Genomic DNA, 18,409 nt, shown 5'->3' with positions numbered 1-18,409 from the left:
TAAAAAAAATATACATATTAGGTATTGCCGCGTCCGTAAAAACCAGCTCTATAAAAATATCACATGAGCTAACCCCTCAGATGAACACCGTAAAAAAAAAAAAAAAAAAAACTGTGTCAAAACAAGCAATTTTTGTCACCTTGCATCACAAAAGGTGCAACACCAAGTGATCAAAAACGTGTATGTCCCACAAAATGGTACCAATAAAACAGTCACCTCATCCCGCAAAAAATGAGCCCCTACATAAGAAAATCTCTCAAAAAATAAAAAAACTATAGCTATCAGAACATGGACACATTAAAACATAATTTTTTTGTTTCAAAAATGCTATTATTGTGTAAAACTTTAATAAATAAGAAAGTATACATATTAGGTATCGCCACGTCCGTAACAATCTGCTCTATAGAAATGTCACTTGACTGAACCCCTCAGGGGAACGCTGTAAAAAATAAATAAATAGAAACTGTGCTAAAACAACCAATTTTTTGGTCACCTTGCCCCATAAAGTGTTATAATGAATGATCAAAAAATCATATGTACCCAAAAATAGTACTAATAAAACTGGCACCTTATCCCCTAATTTCCAAAATAGGGTCACTTCTTGGGAGTTTCTACTGTAAGGGTGCATCAGGGGGCTTCAAATGGGACATGGCATCTAAAAACCATGTGGCGTTCCTTTTCTTCTGCGCCCTGCCGTGTGCCCATACAGCAGTTTATGACCACATGTGGGGTGTTTCTGTAAACCGCAGAATCTGGGTAATAAATATTGAGTTTTCTTTGGCTGTTAACCATCGATGTGTTAAAGAAAAAATTGGATTAAAATGGAAAATCTGCCCAAAAAGTGAAATTTAAAAATTTGATCTCCATTTTCCTTTAATTCTTGTGGAACGCATAAAGGGTTAACAAAGTTTGTAAAATCAGTTTTGAGTAACTTGAGGGGTGTAGTTTCTACAATGGGGTCATTTATGGGGGTATCCACTATGTAGGCCCCACAAAGTGACTTCAGACCTGAACTGGTCCTTATAAAGTGGGTTTTGGCAATTTTCTTAAAAATTTGAAGAATTTCTTCTAAACTTCTAAGCCTTCTAACGTCCTAAAAAAATAAAATGACATTTCCAAAATGATGCCAACATAAAGTAGACATATGGGGAATGTTAAATAATAAATATTTTATGAGGTATCACTTTCTGTTTTAACCCCTTAAGGACCGGGCTCATTTTCACCTTAAGGACCGGGCCATTTTTTGCAAATCTGACCAGTGTCACTTTAAGTGCTCATAACTTTCAAACGCTTTGACTTACCCAGGCCGTTCTGAGATTGTTTTTTCGTCACATATTGTACTTCATGACACTGCTAAAATTGGGTCAAAAAAGTTATTTTTTTTGCATAAAAAAATACATTTTTTACCAAAAATTTTGAAAAATTAGCAAATTTCAAAGTTTCAGTTTCTCTACTTCTGTAATACATAGTAATACCCCCAAAAATTGTGATGACTTTACATTCCCCATATGTCTACTTCATGTTTGTAGCATTTTGGGAATGATATTTTATTTTTTGGGGATGTTACAAGGCTTAGAAGTTTAGAAGCAAATTTTGAAATTTTTGAGAAATCTTCAAAATCCCACTTTTTATGGACCAGTTCAGGTTTGAAGTCATATTGTGAGGCTTAGATAATAGAAACCTCCCAAAAATGACCCCATTCTAGAAACTACACCCCTCAAGGTATTCAAAACTGTTTTTTCAAACTTTATTAACCCTTTAGGTGTTCCACAAGAGTTAATGGCAGATGGAGAAACAATTTTGAAATTTCTATTTTTTGGAAAATTTTCCAATATAATAAATTTTTTCCAGGAGTAAAATAAGGGTTAACTGCCAAACAACACTCAAAATGGGTTGCCCTGATTCTGTAGTTTGCAAAAACACCCCATATGTGGTCGTAAACTACTGTTTGGCCGAACGGTAGCACATAGAAGGAGGGGAACACCATATGGGTTTTGGAAGGCAGATTTTGCAGGACTGGTTTTGTTTATACCATGTCCCATTTGAAGCCCCCTGTTGCACCCCTAGAATAGAAATTTCAAAAAAGTGACTCCATCTAAGAAAGTACACCCCTCAAGGTATTCAAAACTGGGTTTACAAACTTTGTTAACCCTTTAGGTGTTCCACAAGAGTTAATGGCAGATGGAGAAACAATTATGAAATTTCAATTTTTTGGAAAATTTTCCAATATAATCAATTTTTTCTAGGAGTAAAACAAGGGTTAACTGCCAAACAACACTCAAAATGGGTTGCCCTGATTCTGTAGTTTGCAAAAACACCCCATATGTGGTCGTAAACTACTGTTTGGCCGAACGGTAGCACATAGAAGGAGGGGAACACCATATGGGTTTTGGAAGGCAGATTTTGCAGGACTGGTTTTGTTTATACCATGTCCCATTTGAAGCCCCCTGTTGCACCCCTAGAATAGAAATTTCAAAAAAGTGACTCCATCTAAGAAAGTACACCCCTCAAGGTATTCAAAACTGGGTTTACAAACTTTGTTAACCCTTTAGGTGTTCCACAAGAGTTAATGGCAGATGGAGAAACAATTATGAAATTTCAATTTTTTGGAAAATTTTCCAATATAATCAATTTTTTCTAGGAGTAAAACAAGGGTTAACTGCCAAACAACACTCAAAATGGGTTGCCCTGATTCTGTAGTTTGCAAAAACACCCCATATGTGGTCGTAAACTACTGTTTGGCCGAACGGTAGCACATAGAAGGAGGGGAACACCATATGGGTTTTGGAAGGCAGATTTTGCAGGACTGGTTTTGTTTATACCATGTCCCATTTGAAGCCCCCTGTTGCACCCCTAGAATAGAAATTTCAAAAAAGTGACTCCATCTAAGAAAGTACACCCCTCAAGGTATTCAAAACTGGGTTTACAAACTTTGTTAACCCTTTAGGTGTTCCACAAGAGTTAATGGCAGATGGAGAAACAATTATGAAATTTCAATTTTTTGGAAAATTTTCCAATATAATCAATTTTTTCTAGGAGTAAAACAAGGGTTAACTGCCAAACAACACTCAAAATGGGTTGCCCTGATTCTGTAGTTTGCAAAAACACCCCATATGTGGTCGTAAACTACTGTTTGGCCGAACGGTAGCACATAGAAGGAGGGGAACACCATATGGGTTTTGGAAGGCAGATTTTGCAGGACTGGTTTTGTTTATACCATGTCCCATTTGAAGCCCCCTGTTGCACCCCTAGAATAGAAATTTCAAAAAAGTGACTCCATCTAAGAAAGTACACCCCTCAAGGTATTCAAAACTGGGTTTACAAACTTTGTTAACCCTTTAGGTGTTCCACAAGAGTTAATGGCAGATGGAGAAACAATTATGAAATTTCAATTTTTTGGAAAATTTTCCAATATAATCAATTTTTTCTAGGAGTAAAACAAGGGTTAACTGCCAAACAACACTCAAAATGGGTTGCCCTGATTCTGTAGTTTGCAGAAACACCCCATATGTGGTGGTAAACTACTATTTGGCTAAACGGCAGGACATAGAAGAAGGGGAACGCCATATGGTTTTTGGAAGGCAGATTTTGCTGGACTGGTTTATTTACACCATGTACCCTTTCAAGCCCCCTGATGCACCCCTAGAGTAGAAACTCCATAAAAGTGACCCCATCTAGGAAACTACGGGATAAGGTGGTTGTTGTTTTGGGACTATTTTTGGGGTAAATTTGATATTTGGTTGCTCTATATTACTCTTTTTTGAGGCAATGTAACAAAAAAATTAAAATCTAAAATTGTTTCTACATTCGCTATTTAGTTTTGTGGAACACCTAAAGGGTTAACATAGTTTGTAAAGTAACTTTTGAATACCTTGAGGGGTGTAGTTTCTTAGATGGGGTCACTTTTTTGGAGTTTCTAGTCTGGGCTACATCAGGGGGGGCTTCTAATGGGACATGGTGTCAAAAAAAAACTGTCCATCAAAATCTGCCTTCCAGAAACCGTATGGCGTTCCCTTCGTTCTATGCCCTGCCGTGCGGCTATATAGCCATTTACGACCACATATGGGGTGTTTCTGCAAACGACAGAATCGGGGCTTTATTACCGGCAAAATGGATTTAAATTGAAATTTTGCCCAAAAATAGGTGTTTTGGCACCGTTTTTATTTTATATTTTTAACACCGTTCATCCGAGGCGTTTGGTCAAAAGTTATTTTTATAGCGACGACTTTTACGCACGCGACGATGCCCAATATGTATGGCTCTCAGACTTTGGAGACACTAAGCATGCATCCTAAAACTGCGGCCCTCCAGATGTTGTAAAACTACAATTCCCACCATGCCCTGCTGATGGCTGTAGGTTGTCTGGGCATGCTGGGAGTTATAGTTTTACAACATCTGGAGGGCCGCAGTTTGAGGATGCCTGCACTAAAACTAATATTTTTGGGGGAAAGAAAAATAGTTTTCGTGTCTCCAAAGTCTGAGAGCCATAGTGTTTTATGTTCTCTAGTGAACTGTTGGGGATTATAAAAATTTAGTACTCCATGGAAGTGTGATACTCCCTGAAGCAATCGATAACGCAGAGGCCCGGATGATCGGGGCACGTGTCGCACTGAGTGGTGGTGTCCTTCCGTATCCCCCTCCTGCGACACACTCTGCACTTTTTTTGGGTTCGTCCCTTCTTTCCAGTATGGGGGACCACACCTGGAAAGTGTTGGCCAGGGACGATCCGGGCGCCTCCAGTTCCCGAGGTACTCCGGCCTGCTCTTTCCCGGTCCGAAAAGATCAGGTCCTTGAGGACTGCCTCATAGAATTGGAGGAATGTCCCTGTGCTGCCAGCGCTTCGGGATAGTACAAAAGAGTTGTACATGGCAACCTGCACCAAGTAGACCGCAACTTTTTTGTACCATGCCCGGGTTTTGCGCATGGCGTTATATGGCGTGAGGACTTGATCCGAGAGATCAACTCCTCCCATATACCGATTGTAGTCGACGATACAATCGGGCTTGAGGACCGTTGCCGCGGTACCTCGCACAGGGACTGGGGTGGTGCCGTTACCGTGGATTGTGGACAGCATAAGGACATCCCTCTTGTCCTTATACCTGACCAGCAACAGGTTTCCACTGGTAAGTGCACGGGTCTCACCCCTGGGGATAGGTACCTGGAGGGGGTAGGCAGGGAGGCCGCGCTGATTTTTCCGCACGGTCCCACAAGCGAACGTAGATCTGGCGGCAAGGGACCTGAACAAGGGAATGCTGGTATAAAAGTTATCCACGTACAAGTGGTAACCATTATCCAGCAGTGGGTACATAAGGTCCCACACGAGTTTCCCGCTAACACCCAGAGTGGGGGGACATTCTGGGGGTTGAATACGGGAATCTCGCCCCTCGTACACACGAAATTTGTAAGTGTACCCTGAGGTACTCTCACAAATTTTGTATAGCTTCACGCCATACCTCGCTCGCTTTGTGGGAATATATTGGCGGAAACTGAGTCTCCCCTTGAACGCAATGAGCGACTCATCAACCGCGACCTCCCTTCCAGGTACGTAGGCCTGCTGAAATGTGGCCCCAAAGTGATCGATGACAGGCCGTATCTTATACAGCCGGTCATAGGCAGGATCACCTCGGGGTGGACATGCTGTATAATTACGCCACCGATCGCAGTCTTTTTCTGGTTCATCGGGTCACCGGACACCCGAATGGACCGGAAACGCAGAAAACCGCAGGTCTGAATTGACCTGCGGTTTTCTGCGATCGCCGATACGGGGGGGTCAAATGACCCCCCCCTGCGTTGTTACGGGATGCCGGCTGAATGATTTCAGCCGAAATCCCGTTCCGATTAACCCCCGCGGCGCCGGAATGCCGATTTTAAGTCAGGACGTACCGGTACGCCCTTGGTCCTTAAGGACTCGGGAAATAGGGCGTACCGGTACGCCCTGTGTCCTTAAGGGGTTAAAAGCAGAGAAATTGAAATTTAGAAAATTGCGAATTTTACAAATTTTTGGGTAAATTTGGGATGTTTTCATAAATAAAGGTGAAATATGTTGACTCAAATTTATGACTATCATGAAGTACAATGTGTCACGAGAAAACAATCTCTGAATGACTTGGATAAATAAAGGCGTTCCAAAGTTATTACCACATGAAGTGAGATATGTCAGTTTTGCAAAATTAGGCCTGGTCAGGAAGGGGGCAAATGGCCCAGATGGAAAGTGGTTAATCCGAGATCCATGCCTCATTAATTTTTTGAAATGTGAGATAGTCCACACTGTCGGGAGCTAGGCGAGTGCGCTTATTGGTCATGATCTCCCCTACTGCGCTGAACGTCCTTTCAGACAGGACACTCGATGAGGGGTAAGCTAAGAGTTCCATGGCAAATTGTGCCAGCTCTGGCCACAGGTCAAGCCTGCACACCCAGTAGTCAAGGGGTTCCTCGCTTCTCAGAGCGTCCACATCGGCTGTTAACCTGATGTAGTCGGACAGCTATCGTTCTAGGCGCTCCCTGAGGATGGATCCGGAGGGCGGCTGTCGATGGGTTGGCTGCAAGAATGATCTCATATCCGAAGTGACCAACACATCTTCAACCCTCTTTTTGCATGCGCTGTAAGATTGGTACTCGCAACTGTTTCTCTGTGGGTGGAAATTCCTCTGCCAGCTCCCGCAACAGCAGAATGCAGCATCTCTTGCAGCAAGGCCTGGAAATGCTGCATTCTGACAGCCCTCTGAGATGCTAGTAACATGTCCACCATTTTGTGTTTGTACCAGGGGTCTAAGTATGTTGCCACCCAGTACTGGTCCTTGCCCTTTATGCTTTTTATACGGGGGTCCCTCTTCAAACACAGGAGCATTAAAAGCCCCCATTTGCACTAAATTGGAAGTGGTGAAGCGGCCTGGCTCCTGCTTGTTGCCCAGGAGAATGTCGTCCTTGGTCTCTTCCCCCCATCTACGGACAACACCAGGGATCCCAGAAAAGTTTAAAGCCTGTTCTTCTTGCTCCTCCTTCCCCCCAGGCACCATCCTCCTCTAACTCCTCTTCAGACTCCTGCTGATTTGTCTCAGATGGAGTAGCCCCCCTGGGAATTAATTTAGCATTGCGACTTCCTCATCTTCCTGCTCCTGCTCCTCAGCGGCTTGATCAATGACACGATGCAATGCACGCTCAGAAAGAAGGCGTAAGGTACAATGTCCCTGATGGCGCCCTGGCTGCGACTGACCAGTTTGGTGATCTCATCAAATGGCCGCAGAAGTCTGCATGTGTTGCGCATGAGCAGCCACTGGTGCGGTGAATAAAACTAAGCTCCTCAGAACGTGTCCTGCCGCAGACTTCGTACAGGTAGTTGTTAACGGCACGTTTCTGCTGGAACAGCCTATCAAGCATATACAAGGTTGAGTTCCAGCACGTCGGGCAGTCACAAATCACACATCTGATGGGTAAGTAGTGTCGCCGCTGAACGTCAGCAAGGCGAGCCAGAGATTTTCCTGGCCTGCCCCAAGATGTCCTGGACCCCGGGGTATTTGGCAACGATTCGCTGCACGAATCGGGACGTGTGCCATGCACGGCACGTGTGTCATTTTGCCCTCTTTCATTGTGCTCAGCAGATTGGCACTGTTGTCGCACACCACTTTACCTACTGTCAAATTGAGCAGGGTTAGCCACTGATCGGCCTGTGACTGCAGAGCTGAAAAAAGTGCAGGTGTGGCTCTTGGCTTCCAGGCACAACAGCCGCAGCACAGCATGGCAACGTCTCACCTGGCACATGGAATAGGTTCTGGGGAGCTGGGGGGGTGCAGCGGCAGAGGAAAAGATGGAGGATGAAGTAGGAGGAGGAGAAGAAGAGGCAGGCCTGCATGCAATCTGTGGTGGTAACAAATCCACACGGGTGCCACAGGTTGCATGCTTGACAGCCTTAAGAAGGTTCAGCCAATGGGCAGTAAAAGTTATGTACCTTCTCTACCCCTGTTTGCTTGACCATGTGTCTGTGGTCAGATGCATCTTGGCACTGACACTGTGTGCCAAAGATACATTCACTTGCTGCTAAACATGGCCATATAGCTCTGGGATGCCCTTCTGGCAGAAATATATCCTTCCTGTGACCTTCCATTGCGGTGTGCCAATGGCCACAAATTTTCTAAAGGCCTGCGAGTCCACCAGTTTATGTGGCAGTAGTTGGCGGGCTAGCAGTTCCGATAAGCCGGAGGTTAGCCATTGGGCAAGAGGGTTATCCGGCGTCATCAACTTTTTACATTCGAACATTTGGGCCACTGAAGCCTGCCTTTTGCCAGATGAACGCGACGACGGCACGGTGGAAGGCAGAGTGGAGGACAAATGGAAGGAGAAGAGGCAGGACGTAGAGCGCCTGGAGTGTGGCTTTGTGGGTTCTGATGGTGTTTGTCCCACTGGGCTCGGTGATGGGAGGCCAGGTGCCTTCTTAAGGTGGTCGTCCCTAGGTGAGTGTTGGGCTTACAGCGACTTATGCGTTGACAGCACAGGCTGCAGATGGCAACACTATTGTCAGCAGCTGACACGTAAAGAAAGCCCACACTGCGGAGCCATGTGCCGACGTCCTGTGAGTGCCAGTTGTGACCGTGCATGGTGGATGGCTCGCTCCAGATACATTTGCAGTCTGCTTTTTGTCTTCTGTGCACTGAAAGTTCTGCCTGCTTCTCCTTCTCCTCCCTATCTGCTGCTCCGTCTCTCCCTCTGAACTCCCCTCCTCTTCCTCTCTTGTGGGCACCCACATGACGTCCATCGACACGTCATCATCGTCACCTTCACCACCACTTACATTAGAGATCTCGGAGTAGGCACAGCAACAGCGTGGACCACCTCCTTGGGCTGATCTAGGTACTGTTGTCAGACCGCTGGGTGGCGGCCCTTGCTACCTCCTCTTTCTGATCCGATGCCAAGAATGGCTGCGCATCGGTAAGGTCTGGGAATGAATGGGAAAATAATTCTTCTGACTTGAGTGGAGGGGCTATAGTGGTGGTGGTGTCTTTGGGGGGGCACACAGCAGAGAATGAGGAGGGTGCTGATACAGAGGATGAGGAGGGTGCAGAAGCAGAAGGCTAAGTGAGCCACTCAACCAACTCTGGTGTGTCCTTTGACGTAATCGCATGCACCTTCTCCAACTTCCCACTTAGATGCACCTGCCCGACCCCTACCACCCCTGCAGAATTGCCTGCCTCTTCCTCTGCCTGTCATTTTTAAAATGACCCTGTGACAAAGTCCCTATAGAAGAGCAGTATTTGTGGAAGCAGGTATATAGAACACCTTAATGATTATTTGCTGGAAGCAGGTATATCAAACCCCTTAATCACTTTTTTGGGGGGGCAACTGGTATATCACACCAGTTGCAATTAGTTGTTCCAATAGCGTTTGTCCCTCTGTATAGCTGCGATATCGCAGCAGAACCGCACACAACTGATGCACAATACAAATGCACTATATAGAAAGTATTTTATAGGTATATCACACCCCTGTCTCAATCAGTCTTTTGGGGGGGGCAACTGGTATATCACATCAGTTGCATTTAGTTGTTCCAATAGCGTTTGTCCCTCTGTATAGCTGCAGTATCGCAGCAGAACCGCACACAACTGCTGCACAATACAAATGCACTATAATATACATTCTATGTTAGAAAGTATATTATAAGTATATCACACTCCTCAGTATGTATCACCTATCGATAGCACACCTATACCAGTACTTGAATGTAAAATGGCAGCCAGATCAGGTTTATGTAGAGGGTAGGGGGGAGTGTCCATGTGCTAAAACGTCTCAATTGGCTGTCCTGTCCCACCTGATGGATGTGTCATGGGTCAAAGTTCTGCACAATAAAAAAAAAAATGGTGCTGGCGGACATCTCCATCTGTCGACCTGTTCGGGGAACCGCGAACGAGCAAAGTTTGCCGTGAATCGACCGCCGGGCGAACCGCAAGGCCATCTCTACACACCACTCCCTCCTCTTCCTCTATGTTACGTGCTGGCCAATCCCCTGTCAAAGGTGCAGGCCTGGATGTCTCCCGCCCTGCACTTGGACCTTTGCAAGCACCATCAGCAACCACATCCACTTCCGTGTCCCAGCAAAGCGTCCAAATGTCTTTACCCCAGGCTTTTGAACCCAAGCGCAAATACCCAGCCACCCACCCACAGCCAATAGCACTAAATGCGCAGCTTTTCTAATTACTGGCACTGGAAATGTTGCCATTTAGGCTTGTGGACACTGAGGCCTTCCGCAGCCTAATGTCGGCGGCCATCCCACGTTACTCAGTCCCCAGCCGCCACTATTTTTTAAGGTGTGCCTGCCTTACACCAACATGTGTCACGTAACATCACACGTGCCCTGACCAACGCAGTTACTGGGAAGGTTCACTTAACCACGGACACATGGACATTGGCAAGTGCATTCGGACAGGGACGCTACAATTCCCTGACGGCACACTGGGTGAATGTTGTGTAGGCCAGGAGCGAGTTGTACCCTTGGATGGCACAGGTGCTACCAACTCCAAGTATTGCGGGCCCTACGTCGATCAGGGTTTCCGCCAGCTACCTGCGTTAGTGGCTCCATCCCCCACTTCTCCTCCTCCACTTCCACCTCCAAATTATCCGCATGCAGCACCAGTCAGCCATCAGTCGGTAGTTGGATGTAGTGTAGCACTGCAGTGAGGAAGCGTCAACAGGCCGTGCTGAAGCTGATATGCTTAGGTGACAAACAGCACACCGCCGCAGAGCTGTGGCAAGGGATAAGAGACCAGACTGAGCTGTGACTCTCGCCACTCAACCTACAACCAGGCATGGTTGTGTCTGATAATGGCCGTAACTTGCTGGCGGCTTTGGAGCTCGGCAAGCTCACACACATCCCATGCCTAGCCCACGTCTTCAACTTAGTGGTTCAGCGGTTTCTCAAAACCTATCCCAATTTGCCTGAGCTACTGGTGAAGGTGCGCCGCGAGTGTGCACATTTCCGCAAGTCATCGACAGCTTCAGCCCATGTGTCAACGCTGCAGCAGCGCTTGAAATTGCCAGCTCATCGGCTGTTGTGCGACGTAAGCACATGCTGGAACTTGACGTTCCACATGTTGGCCAAGCTATGTGAGCAGCAGAGGGCAGTAGTGGAATACCAGCTGCAACATGGTCGTCGCCTTTCCAGTCAGCTTCCGCTTTTCACAACCGAGGAGTGGGCATGGATGTCTGACCTCTGTGAGGTTTTAAGAAACTTTGAGGAATCAACACAGATGGTGAGCGGCGATAACGCTATTATCAGTGCAACCATGCCACTTCTGTGTCTACTCAAACGCTCGCTGCTCACAATTAAGGACAACGCTTTGCGTGTGAAAGAGGTGGAAATGGGGGAAGACATTACACAGGCTGATAGCCAGACCACTCTCAGTTTGTCTTCTCAGTGCGAATTGGACGAATAAGAGGAGGAGGAGCAGGAGACGGTTGCCTCCGCTACAGAGGGTAATACCCTTGGAATTTTAATTCCATCTGTTCTTCGTGGGTGGGCAGAAGAGGAGGATGAGGAGATTGAGAGTGATCCTCCTGATGATGACAGCGAAATCTTGGCTGTTTGTACTCTGGCACACATGGCTGACTTTATGTTAGGATGCCTTTCCCGCGACCCGTGCGTTATACGCATTTTAGACAACACAGATTACTGGTTGTTAACCCTTCTCGATCCCCGCTACAAAGAGAACATCTCATCTCTCATTCCTCTGGTGGAGAGGACAAGCAAAATGGTGCAATACCAGAAGGTTCTTGTTGAAAAATTGCTCCAAAAATTTCCATCTGACAACGCTTGCGGCAGAGCGGCAGAGTCCGTAGTTCCTTGGCCAACCGAGGAGGGGAGACAAAGGGAACACACAGCAGGGCAACACTCTTCAAAGCCTGGGACAGTTTCATGACACCCCACCAGCACCCTCACCATGATGCGCGGCCTAGTGTCACTAGGAGGGAAACATTTTGGAAGATGGTGAAGGAGAACATAGCAGACCATGTCAGCGTCCTCAGTGCCTTACAACTACTGGGTGTCCAAGCTGGACACGTGGAACGAACTGGCGCCTTGGAAGTGCTGGCCTGCCCTGCTGCCAGCGTTTTGTCTCAGCAGGTATTTAGTGCTGCTGGTGGCATTATAACAGATAAGCGTATCTGCCTGGTAACTGAAAATGATGACAGGTTGACTCTTGCCCCTGACTTCTCGGCTCCACCAGAGGAAAGCGGTTGAACATAAAGGCTCTTTAAATGTGTTGTTTAGAATGTACTGAATACATTGTATTCCCATGCACCACATCCAACACAAAAAAGGGTATATGGTTGAATCTTCCTTTTCTCTTCCTCCTCCTCCTCTTCCATCATATCAACATGCTTATTCGTCGCATTTAATGCCCTTGCATACATGCCCTCGCATCTAATGTTTTACAGGGTCAACTCACCGGCTGTTTTTTTTTTCCACTGCTAAATACAAAATCAAAAATCATGTCAACTCACCTGCAGGCCCTCACCTACAATCTTTTGAGGGTCAGCTCACCAACAGGCCCCCAACTACAATCTTTTAGAGGGTCAGCTCACCTGCAGGCCCTCACCTAATTATACCTAATAGGTAATTTGCGCGCATGCTGCCTTGCTTGGATGTGGTAGCTGTAGCCGTTTCTCAGGCTCCCTCCCCGGAATCAAACCCTGATTCCCTATTACCCGTGATCACTATGGTAGGCGCAGAAAATAACATCGAAAGTTCATAGGGAAGACATCCAAATGGATCGTCACCATCACAGGGACGTGCGATCGGCCCCAGGTTATCTAGAGTCACCAAAGCGGCAGCAGGCCCTTGCCCATAATGTTTTAGATGGTCAGATCAGCAGGCCCATGCTCCAAATGTTTTTGAGGGTCACCAGCAGGCCATCAATCATAGTTTTTGAAAGCTGTGTATGATGCCCTCCTTTATGTGTAACAAAGTGTGTATTGGAATGCCTCTTCCTTGTAATTTTTGGCAGCACTTACACTTTATATAGAAGTAAATATACAGGAATTTTTCCTCTTAAATCGATTTTATCGTTGGTTTTGTGCGTATTATTGTCAGTCTGTAAAAGTGGTGTACTACACGGACAAGATCGTTCCCAGCAGCGACCTGGGAGTTCAAGATGCATTCCGACATCCTCCCCATGCTGTTCCCGAACTATTTCGGTGGTGTTTCCATCAATTTCTGACCTTTTCCTATGAACCAGGCTCCCTCCCCTCTTCAGAGCAGGGGGTGCCTGGTTTAATGCTCGGGTTCTTCCATTGACTCCACTTATACTCGGGTGCTCTGTAGAGCACCCGCGCATCCCGATGTGTTCGGCCAGAGCACCCGAGCACTTTGGTGCTCGATCAACACTAGTTAAGATAATTTTACATTCTATATCTACTAAAGAATGAAGATATCTACTAAAGACTGATGACATTTGCCTTTGATTGTACTCTACCTCGAAGTCATTTAGATGTAGCGACCACCAGGACAATGCCTGGAAATTCTCTTATAGGTGGTACCTCACCCCACACAGACTATCCAAAATATATTCCAATCATCACCCCCGTGCGGATTGTGCTGAATTTCATGATGATGGGTTAGCTTTTACTTGCTTCTCTAGGTTTACTTTTACTTTAAACATACAACACATCTGATGTTTAGTCGATTTAACAGCTCTCACTATTTTAAACCTTATTCAGAAAGGTGCAATGTGGCCATATTTAAATGTCCGTACTATGTATGGCCTCAATTCCCAGCCTGGCCGTGGATTTAATTGCCTAAACTTCCAACATCCTATATAGCTGTGGTGCTGGAGTCCTCTCCTGCATAACGTAAATGGTACGGATCCGTTATGCAGGCCACAGACTGCATAACTAAATGCCTCTAAAGGCATTCTTTTATGCATTTAGTCATGGAATTGAGTTATGGTCCGTGGTAACAGAATCCATAATGCAATTCACTAAATACCACAAAACGAACCGCAAACAAAATTCAAAATATAAAATTCGCTCATCTCTAATAATATGGACACTAATGTACACACTTCAGCTATCTGAATGAGGCTTTATATACTGTATATATTTTTTTCATTATTGCCATAGGTGCCGGGGGTAGCTGAAAACCGCCCTTCAGTATTAAAGGGAGATCACCTTTTTGTCACTCTGTCAAATGAACCTGAATCCCCATCTAAAGTCAGCTACAAGGGTTATGTGCATGGTGTCGAGCTGGAGAGAGTCAAACTTGGATTTTCTCAAAAGTAAGTGTTCAGATGTTATATGAAGGCAACACAGACCACTTCTTTTTTATGGGGAAATTGTATGGAAGGCCTTCACTGGGACAGAAGCAATACCTTTTCTAAAGAGAACCAGAATTTAACCTTTTATACTGGCCTAGTAAAAGTCTGTGTAGCACCGCTTTAAACATGCATATGTGGATGCAGATAAGATTGGGTTATTGTCAAGATACAATTCGTGCAACCGGTGAAGTTACATCCTCATTTAATGTTATGATTGATGCATAGCTCCTATGATAAGAAATAATAAATCAGTTATGGTATGTGTTTATTGGTTCTTCTTATAGGATATTTTTGGTAAAGGGCATCTGTCAGCAGATTTGTACCTATGAAACTGGCTGACTGTTGCATATGAGTTGGCAGCTGAAGGCATCTGTGTTGGTCCTATGTTCATATATGCCCACATTGCTGAGAAAAATGAAGTTTTAATATATGCAAATGAGCTTCTAGGAGCAACATGGGCATTGCCATTACACCTAGAGAACTTTGACAGGGCCAGGCAGTGAAAACGTTATCGCACCTGGACCTGTCAAAGTGAAGAGGGCGTGGTAGTTGCAAAGAGCAGAGCCTCTAGGTGTAAAGGCCATGCCTCATTGCTCCTACAGGCTCATTTGCATATATTAAAACATCATTTTTCACAGCAGACCAGGCACATGGGACCAACACAGATGCCACCAAGCACCAGTGGTGGAATAGTCATAGATCCTACAGGGAAATTTCCTGGTGGGGCGATGCCCTCCTAACGGCCACCGGTCTGGTACATATCAATCTGGTACTTATGCGCCTGCCTGACAGAAGAAATTTCCCTCCTGCATTTAGCTGTATTGCTGTCCATACCCCCAACTGGTTACCACCCCTCTGTACCCTTACTGCAGACTGCTAGCAATTAATTTGTAACTTCTAGTAGAAATAATAAAGGCATGGCACAACATAAAGCCATAAGAATAGATGTCCCTGAATTGTTATTACATAGGGAATGCATGAAGCTATTAAACAGGCATGTCAGGCGTGGTGAAAGGTCCTTTTCAAAGTGTAACTGTCATATATTTGTATTTGCTAGTTTATTAGAGATAGGCATGTATACCTGAGTTAGTGTGTCATTGACTACCAAAACATCTGTAATTGCCTTATAATAACAGCTTTCATTAATGCCCCCTGTCCCTTTCCACCAGTCCCTTAAAAGACCGTTGCTAGGGCTTGTCTGTCTTCACTTTAGTGTAAACAGAAGACAGAGGGGCGGTCCTCCACACTGCATGCCTGCTTCAGAGTGTGGAGGCGTGTCTCTCAGTAATCCAATCTGATTGGCTGGCAGGAAGCTGCAGGCTAAAGTAAGTGTGTATGGGAAGTTGGAGAAGGCAGTTTTGGCCTCTGGCAGAGGAGCCATCTTGAAAAGATCATCATATTGTAGGATTCAAAACAGCCGTAAGTAGATAAAGCTCAAGGAAAACAGTGGTATGTGAAGAAACTATAGATTGCTTTATGCATAAGGCTGCAGCAGCAGTAACATATGCTAAAAAAACATGTAACAGGTCAGCCAGTTTCTTAGGTACAAATCTGCCCTTTAAAGACTAGAAACCATTCAGTGTAGCAAATATGTAACGATATGGGACATCTGGATGAGGTGGACACTTATCCGTTGTCAAATATGTTATATGCCATACGAAATATCTTTGGCTCTATTAAACAAAGTGTCAGCAGTTCTGACTATGCAAAACGGCTGGCAGCAGTAGGTAGAGGCTGGTGAGAGCAGGACAAACATATTTTTGTGGCGCTTTTATCATTGGTAGTAGTGACTGATCTTTTATACTGCTAAGGTTTTCCTTTTGTAAGTACATTGGAGGCAGATTCACTAAAGTCGTCTTTGCTTTCTGCATTGAGCTGCTTGACAGCCTCCTCTCTGACAGCTGTAGCAGCCAGATAAATTAAGAATTCCGAAGCTGCCGGCAGAAGGACTCTAGTCTGTAGATTGTGTAAGAAAAATCAAGACAACACTTCTTGCGTCTGTAGTAGCTAACTGGGAAACCACTACAGCTGTCATTCAGAGGGGAGGAGCTAGAGCACTTCAGTGAAGCTCCGCCTCCTGTGAACTTGCAGGAGCAGAACCAGGCAAATCTAAACATCCTATTCACTCTAACCCTGTTAAAAGTTCTGCATAAGGTATATTTTTTCCTGCTCTCAATGACCCTTACATTCTTCTGCAAGGTCAAAACTGACTGACTCCCTTTAAACCCTAGAGTCCCAGCAACTTCCGTGTATGGTGGAAGGAGGGATTTAAATATGGCGCCCTTATACGAGCACAGCGGGCACCATAGCCACCAGATCTCTGCTGTTTCAAACAGCAGAAGCTTGGTCTAATGTCTGCAATCGACATAGTTGCTGGTTTCAGACATTTAAAAAGGTTTTCCATGATTTTAATACTGATGATCTGTCCTCTGGATAGGTCATCAGTATCTGATCGGTGGTGGTCCTACATCCGGGATCCCCGCCAAGGCAGCGGTGCTCGCAATAGCGTTGCAGTCTTCTCTGTTTTTCCTAGGCCAGTGACCACACATTCATCAGTCACATGGCCTAGACCCAGCTCAGCCCCATAGAAGTGAATGGGGCTGAGTGCTATACAATGTACGGCACTGTGCTTGGTAAGCACGGAGAAGGCAGCGGCGCTCACAGAAGCGCCGGTACCTTCTCAAACAGCTTATCGGGAAGGGTCCCGCTTGTCAGACCCCCCCCCCCCCCCACCAGTCAGGTACTTATGACCTATCCAGAGGAAAACCCCTTTAACCCTTTAGATGCTGTGGTCAAATGTGACCGCAGCATCTAAATGGTGAAAACCTTAAAGGTCTGCGCTTCTGAGCCAGGATTGGCTCTTCTATGTGGCAATCAGGGAATCGTTTCTTCACTCTTATGCAGAAAACCAGGCTTACAATGTAGTGCTATTGACCTACAATGTAAGCTAAAAGATCTCATATTCTAGCATCCTAGAAGAGCAAAAAAAACCCCCACAATTTACATAAACATCATAGACATTACAAAATGCCTATAAAGTGTCTTGGAGTCAGATAGGTCATCAGTATGAGAAAAGCAATAAACCCATGTAGATTACTCATTTATGGAATATTACTAATGAGTCTGTATATATGTATATATTATATCATTTTTTTTCCAGTCTTTTGCAGAAATTTATTTCAGGAATGCTGTTTGATGTCACATTTACTTTTAACCGCATGCCGCTGAAGGTTCAACATCGGGCAGTTGACTTGGCCAAAAAGAGAAACCTGCAAGAATATCTGTTCCCAACTGGAGCACGCCAGCAATGTATTGTGAATACAGACAACCTGAGGTAATCCTTGTCTGCATTTCTTGGCTCGGTTTAGATGTTGGTTTTCCCATCAGAACAACCTATATTCTATTAAAGTGGTTCTGTCACTTCAGCAAATAACATTTATTATGTAGACATAGTTAATACAAGGCTCTTACTAATGTATTGTTATCATGCATATTGCCTCCTTCACTGGCTGGATTCATTTTTCCGTCACAGTAAACGCCTCTCATTACCATGGTTACTGTCATGCTGCAATCCATCAGCATGGCTGTGCTTGCACACTATAGAAAAAACCCAGAGAGGCCGGCATTTGTTTTCTACAGTGTGCAAGCACTACCACTGCAACATGCCGGGGCTCCCTATGGAGAATGCGCGCGTGAGCGTACTAGTGATAAAGTGCCGAGGATAGTAGTACTCACAGTTTAGTTGTCCCTTGGGGCCAGCAGTGCAGTGGATGGGAAAACAGCACGAAATCCTCCGGGGCACTCTCTGTTGCAGGGAACATCATCCAGATGTTAGTTGAGGTGCTCTTGATGGTAATTGGTGTAAGGTGCTTTTGCGGCTGGGCCCCTGATTCGTGACGTCAGCACCATTATACTATACTCAGACAAATGGCCCTTTTGTCTTTAACTATGGTGGGTAGCTTGTAGCTTTGAATCTCTCCACAATGCAAAGGAGTCTGGAGTCTAATAAATGATAGTTACCTTACTTTGTCAATATCCTCATTCCCTCTCTGGGTTGCCTGGAGATACTGGAATTTTTTTTCCCTTTTATGGGCTGGTGCATGGAACTAACT

General features: G+C 45.3%; 1 protein-coding gene across 1 annotated transcript in view; it reads left to right on the top strand.

Annotated features, from left to right (window-relative positions):
* The window catches only part of LOC122932196 (putative helicase MOV-10), a 174,900-nt gene that overhangs the window by 94,916 nt on the left and 61,575 nt on the right, over positions 1 to 18,409 (top strand). The window contains exons 9-10 of the mRNA XM_044286474.1: positions 14,104 to 14,258; positions 17,458 to 17,631. Of these exons, the coding sequence (XP_044142409.1) occupies positions 14,104 to 14,258; positions 17,458 to 17,631 (329 nt within the window). The remainder of the gene's footprint in view (positions 1 to 14,103; positions 14,259 to 17,457; positions 17,632 to 18,409) is intronic.

The sequence above is a fragment of the Bufo gargarizans genome, chromosome 3 (assembly GCF_014858855.1).
Source record: "Bufo gargarizans isolate SCDJY-AF-19 chromosome 3, ASM1485885v1, whole genome shotgun sequence".
Lineage (NCBI taxonomy): Eukaryota > Metazoa > Chordata > Amphibia > Anura > Bufonidae > Bufo > Bufo gargarizans.
Note: the sequence above shows the minus strand (reverse complement) of the source record. Positions and strands in the feature narration are given on the sequence as shown.